Source organism: Cygnus olor, chromosome Z (genome assembly GCF_009769625.2).
Source record: "Cygnus olor isolate bCygOlo1 chromosome Z, bCygOlo1.pri.v2, whole genome shotgun sequence".
NCBI classification, from domain to species: domain Eukaryota; kingdom Metazoa; phylum Chordata; class Aves; order Anseriformes; family Anatidae; genus Cygnus; species Cygnus olor.
In genome coordinates this window covers 73,916,618-73,934,288 of record NC_049198.1, presented here as the reverse complement: position 1 = coordinate 73,934,288, position 17,671 = coordinate 73,916,618, and the positions used below count along the sequence as shown (strand labels likewise).

The 17,671-nt window shown below is 44.8% G+C and overlaps 1 protein-coding gene across 3 annotated transcripts in view; it reads left to right on the top strand.

Moving 5' to 3' along the window:
• Window positions 1-6,686: 6,686 nt before the first annotated feature.
• The window catches only part of SSBP2 (single stranded DNA binding protein 2), a 180,374-nt gene continuing 169,389 nt past the window's right edge, over window positions 6,687-17,671 (top strand). Inside the window, exon 1 of one of the 3 annotated variants that reach the window (XM_040542040.1) lies at window positions 6,687-6,929. In XM_040542040.1, coding sequence (XP_040397974.1) covers window positions 6,871-6,929 — 59 coding nt within the window. In that variant the 5' untranslated portion in view covers window positions 6,687-6,870. The remainder of the gene's footprint in view (window positions 6,930-17,671) is intronic. The other 2 variants (XM_040542039.1, XM_040542038.1) reach the window with 2 other exon arrangements.

The following is a 17,671-nucleotide window of genomic DNA, read 5'->3' as shown; positions in this document are numbered from 1 at the left end:
CAGAGGAATCAGCTTCTTTGAATACTAAGCCCATAATACAGTCTGAAATAATTTTCATCTTCACTGGGTCACACACACCAAAAAAAGCAGAAATATTCCTCAAAACTGCCATATGCTTGAATGCGCTGATGGGCATGGCTAATATGGGACACCACTGGGATGATATTGAATTCACCATTATGTGCCCAGTAAATACGTGGAGAGAAAACCATTTTATTCAAGTATGAGCATCTAATGTAAAGAGCTACCCAGAGAATAGAACATCACATGTATTTGTTTTATAAAACTGTGTAAAGGTTTGCCAAAGCTGTCACAGTGTGATAGCTTTGGCCATTTATTTCCCCAGATCTCTACTGTGAGTGCTACTGCTTGCTTTGGAATATTTTTTTATGAACAGAGATTAATAAAAGTAAAAATCCTGAGTGTTCTGAAGAAGTTATTTGTCCTAGTCATGATTAATTGCTGGCTAAGGCCAAACTTTTTTTTTTCTGCTGATACACCTGCGCAACTCCAGGCTTGAAGTCCATGATACACAGCCTCATCGATTAAGGCTCACAAAATTGCATTTTGACTACTCCTAAAATGCAAAGAAACAAATGTGTTAAATAAGACCATTGAAGTCAACAGCAGTCTGCATATGTCAAACCAACTCAGTAATTATCAGCAACTCCACACTGGGCTCATCCTTTTCCTGTAACATACTGCTGAGTTTTGTGACCCTGAAAATAAAAGCAATTTTTATTTAATTTTACTTTTTCAGCATAGCACTAAATACTAAAAGTGGGAGCTGAGGCACTGTAGCAGTAAAGCCCTTACCCACAGATCCTTGCACCCGCATCATGCAGAGATAGATCTGCCCATACATCGCTCTGTGTAGGACTGGGGTCCAAGTTAGCCTCACATCTATCTGATGAAGGACCTGTATCCCCCAGTTTTTGAGATGTTTTCTTCTAGTTTTTGGCACAGGCAGTGCATGAGCTCACATTCCTGATGTGATATATCACTGAACCACCGAAGGTGACTTTCAGCAGTTCTTCAAAGTTAGTAATTGAGGCTACCCACCATTTTTTTCACAGACTGGGTTGTCTGGTAACATGCGGTTTCAGTTAGATAGCTTAGAACAACCAGTTTCAGCCGTGCCAACAACAGAAAAGAGGGTGATCCCACATGTTATGTATGTTTATGCATATGTCATTCATGATTTTAACCCACTAACCAAATATCAACCAAATTCAGCAGCCAAAAAAGTAGCAGCTCAATTACTTTAGTGAAAATATGTGGCTGGGGAGGGAAACCGTCTCTGAGCTTCTCTACAAGACAGGCAGTGCAAGTTAAGCCTTCGCCAGCACCAGAGAATGCATACATCTGAGAGTCTGTGTGTGAGAGAGCAAGCGAGAGATGCTGCAAAAAGCCCCTCCTGTGGAAAAAACATCAGGGCTAGATCTGAAACCACATCAGAGAACCCAGTTATAAGAGCTAATATGGAGGAGCACAGTACTCACAGATGTGTTTTCTTCTGCTGTGTGAACTAAGATGCAGACTGTACGTCACAAGGCCCTTTACAGGTAATTTCTGATACTCCAAATTGCACTTGCACACAAACTGGAAGCTAATGTACTTATTTACACCTGTGAGCAACCATATAGTCATCACTGAGAGCAATAAACCAATGACAGTTTCATTCTTGCCAAGTTTTATTTCTAAACTGAATGCATTCAGATTCTACCTGGCCCTTCCTTGGGTGAACCATGTAGCAGAAAGCTGCAAGGAATCGTTGCTTCTCCTACAAAAGCATAAGCAAATTGTGGTTCTGTCTGGAAAAAAAAAAAAAAAAAAAACAAAAAAAAAACAGCAAGGAGGAGGCAGGGCTGTTAACTTAGGTTTCATGGGAGAATGAGAATGAGCAGACAAGGACAGACTGTGTTAGAGGAGTAATTGTAGCAGGCTGCGAATTCTTCCAGCTGTTTTCAGCATACAGCAGTGCCTCTCCCTGTCCTGTAACTCTGTGCTGCAAGATGCCCCCAGCTCCCTTCAGTGAGCTGCTCAGCGTCTCTCAGGACAAGTGTCCTTTAACATAAAAGAATTCAGGCAACCCAGCACTGCAGAGCAGGATTAACTCTCTCTGGTTGTGGAGAACCCTTCTGGAGGAACTGCAGAAACACCTATAAAAGGTATCATGGCGTAAAAAAGAGAGCCCTTGCCAGTAGGAGACCTGGGTGACAAACAGGTTATTAATGAGCCCTTGCGAGACTTCTCTTTATAATGTTCTCCCTGCCACTGAGCTGTAATTACTTTTATTTCCTTTTATTCCCTCCCAATTGGAAGACAGGGACAAATAAAGCTTTTGTTTAACACTTCTGCACCATGCATTCCTGCCATCTTCATTCTCTAATAAAGGTCTGGGGCTCACCTCACTCACCTGAGCAATTCTTACTCAACTGAATGGCACAAGAATGACAGACTGCAGAACGAAGTTCATAGTCAGAAACTCCACAGAAAGATAATCATCCCATAGAAGGAGGAAGGATTCTTGGGAATGGCTTCAAAGCTGCCTTGGTCACATATCTGTTGAAAAAGACCAAACAAAAGCTTCTCTTTCCCATGATATCTTGTCCAAAAAATCTTTCCAGCTACACAGCAATAACTACATATAACTAGAATTAAAAGAAGGGAATTGCATTTACTGGCTTAATTTCCTGAATAGGCCTTTGTTAAGAGCTGTCTGAAAGCTGCCAGTTAGATTAATTGATGATTTTGCAAATCAACAGAATGTGCAGAACTGTACATTAATTGCATGTATTAATTGCATACATTACTGCGAGTATATGAGGAAAATCGTGATTCTGTAATACAAGTTACATTGTTTAAGTAAGTCTTACACAGCCACAGGAGTAATGTTTCACTGCAGACATTCTTAATGTTAATCCATAATGTAACTAGCTGCAGTAAAAGGGAGGAAAAAAAATACACCAACAGTTTGTAGCTATCCTATATCTCAGACAGGGTGATATAACATAGCATATGTTTTAAAATGATAAAGACTTCCAAGAATAAGATGCAGCTTCCAGAAAAATATTCATACACGCCCAAACAAAAGCAAAATCTTGTAATAATTGAATAATTGCTGCTTTCTGTACCTAAGGAGTCCAAAAAAAATCCAGACCAAACCAGCCCTTTTCAGTGGCTTAGCTGGTCAACACTCTTATACACAAAGCCCAGTGCTCTTCCCTAAAACCTAAGAATTAATCAGCATTATGTAAGAGATTTTTATAACACTCTAAAAATACATTGCGAATTCCTTTCCAGTGTCGGACTGAGAAGCTTTAAAGTACAGCCACCCCTTCATCCCCCTTTTAAGCAAACACTGGCTCTTCATTTTTGATATTAGAAACTTCAATTTGTCTCAGTATATGTGCCTCAAGTCTTGTTAATTACAATATTGGCCTCATGAGATACAACTGCTGCTGCTAAGAGCAGTGTTTGTGCTCAAAACGATTTCAGCATGGGCACAGATACAGAGATACTGCATGTGCATAAATACTTTAAAAAGGGACTGATGGCACATGGAACTTCATAGGACTATTTTGGATGTTTTCATCTTAATGTACCTGTTCACTGAGCGAACTCTTGTCCCCACAGGATAACGTTTTGTTTGGGTGGTTCTGATAGATAATACACCATGATAGCATTCCCGCAAAGGCAGTTGTAACATTAGCCTGGCAGATCTACAGCAGAGTCCTCTGAATACCTTATTCCTTTTTGTGCTCTGTTTCTGATATTCATAATAAATAAGTATCAGTACTATTTCTGTATCTTCCACTGAAGGATCTCTAAGCAAAATTACAAAGTCATCACCTGAATGTTAATGGTAGTCTGGGAACCATACCTGAAAAGAGAAGGAGCTCTAACACTGTTAGGGGGAACAGACTCAGCCTGCTCTTTTCTGAGCGTCCACGGCTGCCCTCTCAAAGTTCACTCTGCTCTGCCTGGATTAGTCCCCCAGATCATAACTTGATCTACCCAAGGCATTTGCAGTTCTTCAGAACCAAATAAATCATAAGAATGCAAATAAATCACATGAAAATGGGAACAAAGATTTTCAGCTGTCAAAGTCTTGTCATGGAATGCATATCCAGGGGACACTGTAGCAATCTCACCTCATCCCATTTTTAGGAAACACCCCAACACAGTTCTTTTCCACAAAAAAAAATTTTCCCCATACAAGAGTGACACGACACTGACACAGCCACCTCCTCAAAATAACCCCCTGCCCTTCAAACCACAAACAAATCAATCAAAACTATTGAGGCAAACCAGAAAAGAGATTTTGTAGAAAACACATAAAAAGAAAAAAGAAGACGACATGGAGAAGACTCCCTTGTCCAAGAACGACTTCACTGTTTTTACCAGTTTCATGTGAAATCTGTGCTGATACTATGGCTGATGGGTGGCAACATAAAGTCTCAAGCAGGAGATAGTCAAAGTATCTGACGGGATGATAGCAGCCGTTCCACAAGGGCAAGCAAATATTTAGATGAAAATTGTACTCCGGATTATGATCATCCCAAAGCAAAGTGTCACCTATCCTACGTGTGTTTGCCCGGGAGCATCCATGTTCCTGATTTTCTTCCCCTTCAACTCCTCTTATTTTTTGTATTTCACCCACAACCCAGGTCCTTCTTTGTTCTCTGTCCTGATTCTTTCTCTGCCTTTCTTTCTTTGTGCCATTTTCCACTACCCGTATTCACACTGAATACAATCAGTCATATGGCTAGCCTTCATGTGAACTCCATGGCACAAGATATATAAGTATTATTTGGTACGAATGAGGGCAAACTGCATCCCCTTAGTTCACTCTTCATTTACATGCCCTTCCCAGATTCCCCCTCCACGCTCCTTTCCCTCTTTTATCACCCAAATTCACTACGCACTGTTCTTGTGCTTTGTTTCCTTTTTCTGGTTTCCCCCATGGTCATTTACACCTCCTTCTTTTCCTGTTAGCCTCTTATCCTCCCTTCCCGCTCCCTTCTTGCTCATTTTCTCCTGTTGTTGCCCACTTCCTACTCCCACTTTTCTGCCCGTTGTTGGCAGATCTCTCTCTTTCTTCCGCTGTTGTAGGTGTCGTGACATGGAAGTAGGCAGCAGTGTGGAGGCCTGGGGCGGCTGCTGGCAGCTGGGGGCAGAGGAAACCCAATTTACTTCTTTCATGAGACCCACTTCAGCTACTCTGTCCCACTGGCCTGTTAGTACAATATACACCGTGGGGCAAAAGGCTAGGCCGGTCAAACAACTTAGGTATATAATGGTCTTTGTTGCGGCTCGCTTTAATCTGGTGAATTACTGCAGTGAGTTGCAAAAGCGCAAATCCCACCCAACCGGAGTCGATGATAGGGAATTGTGCATGTGCAGCCACGAGCGTGTAGGACTCTTCGGCTGCTCACTCCTTCCTGTCGTCTCCTCTGCTCTGTCACTAATTTGTTCCAGTCACTCATTAATACTCTCTTAATCGCCCCCCCCACAACAGTTTCACCTCACCGCCTGTTTCCTTCACTCTCGCAGCTCAAAATCCAGAGGACTCTTTTTTTTTTTTTTTTTTTTTTTTTCCCTTGCAGCTCTAACAATGATAAACAGATGCTGGTGGTCTTTGCCGTACACAACTTCCCTCGTAAAATTTCGGGCGGCCTTTTGCCTGCAAACCCAAGGCGGAGGTGGGCACACATCCACAGCATGCTCCGACCAAGGGGCACCGGGGGCGAAGCCCTGAAAGCCCCCGTGGGCTGCACACGTGGGCAGGTTTATGAGACATGAACGAGCCCTGTATTTATCAGGGTCAGCGGGCAGCCAGATCCGCAGGGTTTGGGATTGCAGCTCAGCAACCAGCAGTATGGTCTGTGAGGAGAACTGCGAGTGCTGCGTGACCCCGTCGAGTGCTGGGAGCACGCGAGTGTTTGCAACGCACCTTTAAAAAATAAAAAATAAAGAAAAAACACAACAACAGAAAGCTTTTCCTTTAATTTTATTTAGATGGCTGGTTTTTTTTGTGTGTGATTTTTTGTGTGTGTGTGGTTTTCTTTTTGTGTGTGAGATTTTGTGCGTGCGTTTTTGAGTGTGTGTTTTTTTTGTGTGTGTTTTGGGGGGTTTTGGTGTTTTTTCTTTTTATCGGTTTTGTCCTGTTGCCCCCCCAGCTCTCTGTGGCACTTTGGAGGAACCTTTCCCTCACAGACCCCATCCCCACCCCGGGGGTCGCCGGCAGCCGCCCCCCACCGTCCAGCCCTGTCATGAGAGGGTCTGCCCGCCCCTTTGCCCCCATCCCCATCCCCCCCGGGCTGTGTGTGGGGGTGCCGGCAGGACGCCGCGTGCCCGCCCGTGTGTCCGTGTGGGGGCCAGGCGGCCCTGCCCTGCGTGGAGGCTGTGAGGGAGAAGGGCGAGCGCCCCATCCGCCCGCCGGCTGAATCCGCCCCGCATTTTGCGTCTCGCCCACCGCGCTCGGGCGGCAGCGGCGGCGGGCGGGCGGCGCGCGCCCGGAACAGCCGGTTGTTTAAAATCCTGCTCCAACCGTTTCTAATTCCCCCTTGCGCCGGGGAAGGGAGAGCGCGAGCGGGAGGGGGGGGGGGAAGAGGAGGAGGAGGAGGAGGAGGAGGAGAAGGAGGGGCCGAGCTGCGGGGGGGGGGGGGGGGAGGGAGGAGGGAGCAGCCCCGTCCGGCTCCCCGCCTGCCCATTGGGGCGTGGGGGGTGCTGGTGGGCGTGCCCCCGCGGCGCCTCGTCCAATGGGCTGTGTGTGTGGCGGCGTCGCCATGGCGACGGGGCCGTTCCCGGGGAGGCCGTGATGGGTTGACAGGTGCGTGACAGTCGGCGCTCTCCGCAGGCAGCATGTACGGCAAAGGCAAGAGCAACAGCAGCGTCCCGTCCGACGGGCAGGCCCGGGAGAAGTGAGTGCGCGGCGGGAACCGCGCGGCGGGAACGGCGCGGCGGGAAGAGGGGAGCGGCGGGGAACGCCTGAGGGGAGCGGGGCAGCGGCTCCGCCGCGGCGCTGGGGGGGGGGGGGGGGGGGGCCCCACGACAAAGAGCCCCAGGGCGATGTGTGTGTGTGGGGAGGAGGGGGTCCCGCAACTTTTCACCGCCTGGAGGATGAGGAGGGGAGCGGCGAGCTGGCGGCGGCCCCCCGATGGGTTTTAGCCGCCGGCGCCGGGCGGGTTTTCCACAAAAGTTTGCGGCGTGGGGGTGCGGTGGGGCCGGCCGGGGGCTGCCCGAGCAACTGGTGTCCGCCGTGATGGGGCACGGCACGGTACGGCCGGGGGCACGGCGACGCGGCGCCCACCTGCCCCACAGCACCCCGCTCCGGCGGGGTCCGTCCGGCTGCCCGGCGCTCCGGTGCTGAGGCAGAAACTTTGCAGCCTCCCCTGAAACCCTCCCCCGAAACCCTCCCCTCACAACCTCTCCTTATAACCTTCCCTGGAAGCCTCCCCACCTTCCCCGAGAACCCCACAACCTTCCCTTAAAACCTTCCCCCAGAATCTTACAGCCTCCCACCTCCCCCCCCAGCCGTCCCCGCTGCTCGCACCCGCTCCCGGTCCGTCTCCCCCGCCGCCTTCCCGTGCGGTGCGAGGCCGCCCGATAGTTTTTTTTCCAGGCGAAGCCTGCCCAGCCGACCCGTCGCCGAGCAGCGCCTGCCCTGCTATAAGTAAAGTTGTGGGGGGCCGGCTAGATGGTGCTGTTCGATCTCAGTTCTCCCGCTCGCGGCAGCCAGCAGCTGGAAACGCGGATCGCTGCCGTGTAGGTTATCCTCCGCAGCGCAGCGAAATGGGGTGTCTCTAAGTCGCGGGTGTACTGACAGATCGTAACTTCCTGGAAGCATCTGCCTGCTGGTAGAGGCGATTGGGGGTTTAGGAACACCCTTTTCCTCTCCCGTCCCCGCCGCCCCCAGCCTTCCTTTCCTTTGAGGGTAAAAAAGATAAGCCTGAAGACTTGGCGTGTGGCTGAGGAATGCTGCTACATGGTACGCGCTGCAGATTGTTCTCGTGTGCCATCTTTTCAAGTCTCTTCTTAGGAGATTCGGATTCCGTCATGGCAATGTTTGTACACTTTTTTTCGATTACATTTTTTTTTTTCCTTCGTACTGCATCGTTCTGTAGTCGTGCAATGCTTCTTCCAAGGTGATGCGCGAGTTCTTGCTCTGCTCGGAAAGTTGCCATCGAATTAAAGTTGCCATCTGTAAAAATACAGCTCTGACTTCCGCGTGAGATTATTAATTTGAAAATCACAGACAAAACGTGTATGTTCGACTCCTATATTAAGTAGCTCTTTAATCAGGAAGAACAGGATTGTAATTGTTTAATTTGAATTTTGAAAGTTTTTAGAAACAAATGTATAATTTAACTTTGTCGTATCTCTTCAAGGTTTTAAGTACTTAAAACATGTTGCCACTAACAGATCTCCTAAACACACTTGAAATAATAGAGTAAATGTAATGTAGAAAAATAAATACTGCCTTGGGTTTGTATGGCCTCGTTCTATGGGACATGTTTGTTCCTCACGAGGATGTGTGACAGTGGCAGGAGTAGTGTGCGATAAGCCTACTGAGGAGTGTTTTTCAGGTGTGCAAGACATGCGTATTTGCGTTCTGTTCTGTTTGTAATCCAGGCTGTGATATGTTTTACGGACTGATTTGATGCCAAATGTGTTTGTAATGTGGCATCTCACTGTAAGCTGCCTTTAATATTTATGTCTTTTGAGGTTATGTAATTTCTATTAAATAAAGCAAACAAGTTTTGCAAGTCATTTATAGTAGCCCTTGGCAAATGATCGGTTCCAAAGATGGCATTCATTTTATGGTCTGCGTCTCTGCCCCTCCTGCCTGACCTTTGGGGTAAATTACCTGTGTTACGTAGCTTAACAACAAATGTGAAGTGTGGATGGACGGGTTCCAGGAAAACCAACACCAGATTTTTGTACAGTGCAGCCAGGTAAAGCACTGAGGATGAACGCACCGTACCTGCGAATGCCAAGAAGATGGAGAGAGAAGAATCAGAAGTGCTGTTACGCCCCGTCCTCCCCTTCTGGAGCCGCCGCAACATAACTCGTGTCTTGGCCCCCCATGCCGCCCGGCAGAGAGGAAGGCTGTGTTTAGACAGCAACTCCTCCATGCAGGGCCTCCTACGCTGCGAGAGGAAGAAGACTAACGTTTTTCTTATCAACCTCTTTGGTTATCGCTTCCTTATTTTTAGTATTCCTGAGAATCGGATTAATTCAGATTAGGAGGTTGGTCCCACTGAGATCGAATGGATGAACACTAAACTTTCAGTCTTGGGGAAAGAGGGATCAGACCACATGAATTTGCATGTCCAGTTATGCACCCTTTCAAGAAGCAGTCCTTTTATAGGCATTTGTAAGTAGGGCCATCTGTCTATAAGTAGCGTTTAAAGTTAGAAAATACCTGTAGAAAAATATCTTAAAAAAAAGGTGTATGGCATTAGGAAAATGAAATTCTGAAGGGATTACCTCTTCTTTGTCATCTTCATATTTCAGTGGTCCTCTAAACTTATTTTTTTTCCCTAAAAAAACAACCTTATCTTGTTGGGGCTCAGCAGGCATGCAAGTTCTGTTTAAAAATTACCAGGAGGCTAGATGATTTCCTTTAAAATAAAAGGATGCACGATAACAACATGGAAGCAAGCGTTAGGGTCAGTCGCTGATTGTTTTTCAGCTTGGCACGGGAGAGAACCTTGGGGAAGAGAGAACTTGGTTGCTGCTGTCGTGGCATCCTTGCTCCGCTGTTGTGCGTGACCCCGCTTGCAAATGTCGTGCGAGTCTGATCGCAGCTGGTTGCACGAGGGAAGATCGTAATTTTCCTCTTTTCCACCTATCTTGCTGCTGTTCTGAAGGGAAAAGGAGGCGTCCCCTTCGTTGTTTCTCCTCCAGTCCATTTTGGTTGGCCAACTGTGTGTCTGATCTGATCCTTAATAAGGGTGGTGTGGTTGTGTATCTCTTCCCGAGCAGGAGAGCAGGGTCAAAGTTACTCAGCTTGTGTCACTCTTTTGTTGGTGTCAATGCGGTTCTCCATAAGTAGAGGAAAACTGACTAATGTTTTCCTCATTTCATCCTGCCACTGCTTGGAAAAACTCTGAGATTTTGTAGGGTTTTGGAGGATATGTGGATTTTGGGGCATGATTTTTGAAAGAAAAAGCAACATGGAAAGGTGGCGTTGCATGAATTTACATGAGTAAGGTTATCTCTCTCCACTGTAATGTTTGTAAACTACATAAAAGGTAAGATACAGATTACAATTAATTGGCATCCATGATAAATTTTCCGCCTGTCTCTGGGAAATGTTGAGCTAGTTTTTCAAGTTTCAGGTGGTGAGAGATGCAGTTATCTTTCTTTCCTTTTTTTTTCCCCTGGAAAACAAAATGGGTGGTTTAATCCCTCTTCTCATACAAATTTTAGATTTGATGTTTGTTTACTGATTTAATCCACCAGGTTTATCTGATGAAATATATCACTGCTGCCTTTGACAATACAGAAGTTGCAGGCATACTGTTCTGGCAGTCTGCTTTGGAAGAATGTATTTTTTAATCAGGAAGAGCATGGAAGAGAAGGTTCTGGAAACAGTAACTATTTCTGAGTATTTATTGTTGATCACGGTGCTTCAGGTGCTCTTTTATACTGCATCAGTATCGTGGACAGCATATGAAGGCGTTCCAAGTGATGTATATGCTGCACTTCAGGCCCTCTCAGGATAATTGGTTTTGCACTGTAGACTTAACAGGTACTGGCAGATGGAAAGATAGCTGTGACGGACCGCAGAAATGTACTTTGGTGTAGCGGCCTGCTGAAATACCTACCCAACTTTTAAGCAGGGATATTTGGTGGCATCTAGTTTGGCATGTAAAAGTACCTGATTGGACTAGAACCAAGGGGAAAAAGATTCAGTTTCTACATTGCTTCCTCTACTCAATTGGTCTGCTCATAATTTTTTTTTCCCCATTGCTTTTTCCCAGCTTTTTGTGAGATGCCTAATTCCACCTTCCTGAGGCTCCATAACGCCATGCAAACTTCTGCTGATAAAGAGCGAGGGCTCCTGGAAGCCGCTCAGACCCACTGGGTGCAGCAAATGCACCCTGGGCTGCAGCGAGCACGGTTCGGGCTCGGCTCAGAGATAATTAAATCTTGCTGGAGGAGACAGTAATTAACAGAAACCAGTATTTATTAATAATTCATTTTGCTGAAATTATAGGCATATGATAGCATCACAAGTATTAAAGTAGCCAAACAAGATTTTTATAACTTTGCCAAACTTTGACTGTTTGGGTGGAAAATTTATCATGGCTTATATAAGCCTTGCTTCGTTTGTTTCATTTTTGTGTGTGTGTAAAATTTCACATGAAATGTCTTGGCAGATTTTGAATATTAGACAAAGAAAGAATACATTTTCCTATGTTTTAAAAGTTCTCACAACTTTTGCTGTGGAAAAGCAATAGGTACCCCTCTCCTCTGGAACACTTGAGATTTGGTTGAGAAAGGATGAGTGATTTCCTTCCAGGGATGTGTCTTTTGCCGTTTGCATGACAAAGCACCTGAATGTAGCCAGGATGCAAGCCTTTCAAAAAGATCGACTTGCATATGCTTGGGGCTTGCTACCATTAATCGGTGAACATTTTGTCTTCAGGGCAGCGGTGAAGCCAGCCCCGAACGAACGTGTGGCGCCTGGGCGTCGGGTAGGTCCTGTCCCACCCAGAGATGGCACCTGCGGTCCGCAGGGCTCTGCGGTGGGACCTGGCTTCTCCTGTCCTCAGGGGAAGACCTGTGCCCAGCTGCCCAAGGCTAGGAAGGGGACAAGGGATGCTGGCCAGAACGGTGGAAAATGGCATTCATGTGGAGGGCTGGAGTCACTATGCTGGGGAGAACTTGGTGGCAGCGTGGAGCGTGCCTGGGGGAGATGGAGGTGGGCGGAGGAGAGGTATGGGGGGAAACGGGGGCCCTCGGGGTGGGGGGAAATGGAAATATGGAAAATATGGTTGTATATTAACCATAGTTCTTACTTTGTCCTCGTTTGCATGCTTGCTGATTTACTGATTTTCCTCTGGAAGAACTCTGCTTTTTGTTGTGCAAAATAGAGCATTGTTTTCATAATGAGTAGCTATTTGATCATTTGCTGTTTTGTTGTCATTCAGTATCTGCCTTATGGTTTCGCTTGCCGTTTCAACATGCTGCTGTTCCTGGAGGAGGAATCTGTTGCTGCTTTGGTGCACAGCACCAAGGCATCTTGAGTTCCACAAACCTGTGAAGGTATGTGTTGAGCTGGTATTAGCAATGGCAGTAAGATGGAGAAAGGTGAAAAGCAAAGATACTCAATGATTATTGGGTGCCCAATTTGTGACATGTAGCCTCATGTCACATAGCCTCTGGGTATCCAGAAAATGAGGAACAGAAGACAATTCACGGTCTTGTGCAAAGTTAATTTTAAATGCTTGTCCTGCGATATCCAGCCATCCTGTGGCCCACCCATGGACGGGATATATGTCAGACATGGAGTGTAATGTCACTTCCAGTCTCCTGAAGCAAGATCCTCCAGCAAAGGAGACTGGTCCTCCTGAAGCAACCTGAGATTGTAGCACATCCTAGAGCCTGCCATCTGCTTGAGACTAAAGATGTGAGTCTAAAAATAAGCGATCATATGATTCAGAATGGCATTGCAGTTGGGTAGAGCACTTAAAGGTGGTCCTTCCATGAACCTGCCAGGTGCAGAAAAGGGCAGAGCCCTGTGAGGCGTACAGCTAGGTTGTAGGTCTTCTCCATGAACATCTCGTAGTTGCAGCTTGAGGGTATCTCAGTGATGGTGCTCGCAGTTAAGGCCAGTTGGCTCCTGCTCTGCTGGTGTGTAAAAGGGCCGGACAGAAGCGCTGCCCAGGCTGGGTCAGAGCTGAAGCTCCTGTTCTGGCCCCAGCTTGGCTGAGGCATGGACCTCTACGTTCAAGTTGTGTACGGGTATGTAATGGTCAGGGAGTAGCTGCTCTTTCAACTACTAAGAGAGGATCTTCCTCAGATAACAGCGGACATTTTAATTCAGGAGTCTTGATGACCTCCACACTTCTCTAGGCTTTAAGATGTTTCTCCCTCCCAGTCCCAGGAAGGTAACAGGTGATGAGAACACAAAATGTGCCTTTGTAGGAAGTTAAAAGGACACAGTGATTAAGACCATAACATCCTATTTTTTTTCTTTCCCACTTCTGTCAAATTATTTGTTTTTGAGGGAAAATAAAGTGAGAATTTTTGTGGTGGGTCATTTTTTTTCTTCTCCAAACCTTCTGTTATTCCTGCCAGTGGAATCTTTTTGGCTTTTCTCCATCTTACTAGTATAGTGTCTATATCTGAGCACAAAACTGAGTAGAAGGAAATAATTACCTCTCCTTTAATACAATACATACTGCTTGCCTTTTATATATAAAACATTGTTGCTAGTACTCCCTAGAATGCTTGCCTGTTTTTTTTTTCTTTTATAAATAATCCATTTTGCAGCCCACATACCCTCCAGGTTCTTTTTACAATACTGCTACCCAGCCAATTATTCCCTATTTCATATTTGTGCATTTGATTTCTTATTCCTGTGCATAGTACTTTACATTTGTCTGTATTAAATTCTTTCTTATTAACTTTCCTTACCCTGTTGTGTCCCCATAAGGGCTACTGATCTTTCCCAACTTACCATCTACACTTTTGTGTTTCTACATACAAATCGTTAATGAAAGTCTCTTAATGGAATTGGTTTAGGACAACAAGAGTTTTCTTGAAATATCCTCTCATTTTAGAAGCATACTGATAATGACTCTTTATTATTATTATTATTTATTTCAAGCAGCTGTAGGCCATTTTTTCATTTCATGAAGGCTGTTTCCTTTGCTTTTGTAAATGTCACGATAAGACATGAGGATCAAAACTCTTATATCTTAACTTTTAATGAGCTATCCACTTGTCCGTTCTTACCTGCTCTGCAGTCACTCTTTCAAATAACCCCAGTTGAGCCTGCAGGTTCTTTCCATGGACAGATGATGTTGTCTCTTTCTTGTCATCATATTTGAAAGATGTTTATAAATTTGCTTCAGGAATTGACTTCTGTAAATTTTTTAATAGAAAGACTGATGTCTGCCTTCATTTTCCTCTTTTTTTTCTATTTTTTATACATTATGGCGTTTTGCAATTTTTCTGTTTCGTGGGTGTTTTTTCCTCTTCTTTCACCCCAAATGCCAGACTAATATAGAATGTACAAACCGGCCAAAATCCTGCCTTGTGACCATCATGGGAGTGCTCTGACAGTGGGACAGAGAGCTTGGGCCACTCGTTTCTGTGCACCTGCATCTTGCTTTCTTGTTTGTATGGTGGCAGAGCTTCATCCTACACTGTGGCAGTTTAAAGTGGGTTTCTGGAATATCAGAGGTGTGAGTTTGAGTGTAATCTCAAAAGCTCTCTTAATCTTGAGTTCAGATCCTCTTTTGTTTGTTTTATTTTTCTCAGGAAGTGCTCTAGCATCTAGACAATTGTGTAACAAGTGTGACAAGGGTCTTGTTGCCACTCCAGCAGGGGCATTTTGAGACATGTGCCTTTGGAGCCCTGTTCCCATGGATGCATTTTGTCAGCGCTTGGGACACACGTGCTAGGTGAGGCCGCTTGGGGCATGTTTTTCTCAAACTCTGGGTTCCCCAGTTCAGGCAGGAAAATGGTGCAAGCTCTGGAAAACACAGAACAACGGGTGCCATCTCACGGGAAAGGAAGAAGAGCTTGATGCGTGCTGTTCGGCTAATCTTGTAGGCACACGTAGCTCAGGTGGTGACAGCGCTCTCCTAACATAGTGCTGCGCCTCATCCCGGTACCCAGAAGGGACAGAGCCTATTCAGGTACCTCCAGATCCGAAACTGCATGTTGCTTTGACATCCACATCTCGTTTGTAGGAAAACCAGCTTTGTTGGCGGCAAAGAGACAAAAATGCAAATGAATAGAACTTTTCTTGCCCATTTGTTATCAATCTCAATATAGATCTCTCTCTCTATATATCTATTTCAAAGAATTTACAGCGTTTCTTATGGCAGTTGTACTGCAGTTTCTTGTTTTGTAAGTTGGACACACCTATGAAAGAGCAGTGACTAGGTGGATTTCCTTCTTTTAAGGGCACCATGAATGTGCCGTTTTCCCCACCTTGTTTCCTGTACAAATATCAATTAGTAAAATACCAATTTGTAGAAATCTAGATGTTGGAAATCAAACTTCTCATGGCAAGGTAGGATTTTTCGGTTGTGGTTGTGGTCTGTGAGGGTTGTGCTGCACTTCAGTGCCTCCTAGTGTAGACCTCAGAGGATTTTTGATCCCATCACTGTTAGGGTTTACTGCTTTTGGATGTGCACTTCAGTGCAAGGCTCAATTGTCCACGCAGGCATTTAACTTGAAGCTGGCTGTGCTGCAGTCAAGTACTTCTTGCTAAACTTGTATGGGTCTGGTTGAAACCAACCCTGCATGTTAAACCCAAACTCTTGGTTGGACTGATCAAGCCAAAAGTTCAAGTGAGAGTGGTGGTTTGCTGCTTGGGCTTTGTTATTCTGTTTCTTTACAACCTCTCATAGCTAAAGAAATGACTGTCGTTGAAAAACAAAGAATTTCAGTCAGGAGGAGAGAGAATTTCAAGAAATTAATGTAATGGGAAGGAAGTGCTGATGACAGTGTCCCATGTTTTATATTCATTTCCATTTTATTCACAATGTCTCTGACTTTTGGAGGTGAATTCACCTTAACAGAAAAAAAAAAAAAGCATTCCTGTAAGTTTTCTTGAAAGAAGCCAGTGTTTTGTAAGCATAGAGGTAGTTCTTGCCAGTATATGTAAATCCCACAGCTGTGCATGTAGTATTTTTTTCATATTGATACTGAAAATGTCTTGTTATTAGCAGATGCACTTTTACATTCATCTAATGAGACTGGAAAATAAATAATTTTCCATTGTTGGGATTAAGTTTTTCTGTTGGTGGTTAGAAGAAGATAAGTATCTTCTGTACTGTTTGTTTTTTATGATAATCAACTTAATGTTCCTACAAGTGGCAATGTTAGTCTTGGAGGTAGTTTTTATTGGTTAAAAGAAGTTACAGTAAAATCAGTGGCAACCTGATCTAGCCTGTGATGTGGTGTTGGCATACCGTGGCCTGTCATTGGGAAGTTCTGTGCTTGCTGAAGAAAATATTCAAGTGCAGAAATGGAACTATAATTCCTTAATAAATATGTTGTTCTTGACAGTCTCAGGACAAAATGGATCATGTGGCTGACAGGCTGTATGATTGTGTCATAAATATTCAGAGATTTATGAGGCTGAAAGTAAGGATTCCATCCGATGCTCATGCTACAAAAGTTGCGGTGCTTTATCAAAAACTTGTAATTACAACAGTGAGATTTGATAAAATGAATAGCCCTTTGCCTTCTTCACGCTAAGTGGTTTATTTACAGCTCCTCTCCCCCAGCTGCCAAAGAGCACAGGGCTAGTCCTAGATGGCCCTGACTGCTCCTGCTTAGGCGAAACTTTGAACTGAGGTGGTGGTGGGGAGTTGGCAAAAGCCATTTGTAAGGTAGGGAGTGTGGATGAGTTAATGAAATTTCGTCAGGTGTATCAGGAATAACGAAGCTCCCCGCTGACTCTGAAACTGTGTGAGAAGTGAAGGTTATGGCTCTCATTGACAGCCTCTTGAACTCTTCGTCTCCTTTACTTGCTTTTTATTAAAACCCTCCTGAATCAGTGTATATTGTTTAATCTGCCTTGAAATGTGAATTATAAGTCAAGGCCTCTGAGTAATATAGTGAGAAGTTGTCTGAATTTATTGCACCTTCTGTAAGCACTTCCTACAGCTCAGTAACCTGCCGCTCAGCTGCTGGTGCCTACTGCAGCCGTGGCCTCGCAGGGGACTGCTCCGTTCTGCTCTGCTCCGTCCTGCGGATCAGAAACTTCTGCGGTGATCAAATATTTATAGAGCACTGTGCATGGAGAGGATGTTGTACAAACTTAAAGGCGTATTTCCTGTCCTGAGGAATTAAGTTTGTTTTTGCTGCGTGTCGTATGCTTGTAAAATAGTGTAAAATGGAAGTTGGTTTTCTGAATTGGAGCAGGAAAAGTATGTGATTAACAAATAAACAGTTACTGCTTGTGCACAGGACAGTATGTGAGAAAACACAGAACTCGGAGAGATAAAGGAAGGCTTCAGATTGGAAGATGAAAAACGGTTTGAGAAATATGAAAATATGCCTCTAGTAACAGTAATGTGCTTGACAAGCAGATCTGAAAGGTACAGCACATTCATATTTTTGACTTCTGTTGCAGCTACTCAGGTTCCCTGTCACTTTTAATTTTACTATCTGTACATCTAATTCTTTATAGAAGAGATGTTTATTCTGATGAAACTAATACCTGTACAAATGTGTAACTGCAAACCTAGTTATACATACTTTGAATTCTTTTTAGAAATAAGGTGACAATATAATGCAGCAAAACCAGAAAGAAACTCTGTAAGGCTATGAAGATGCGTGAGTTAAATAATTTGCCTAACTATAGTTGGGGGACCTATAAAACATGAATGAAAGAAACAGATCCTGTTTTCTTTGGACATCTTACATAGATAATAAAAATCAGACTGGAATATTGAATGTGTAT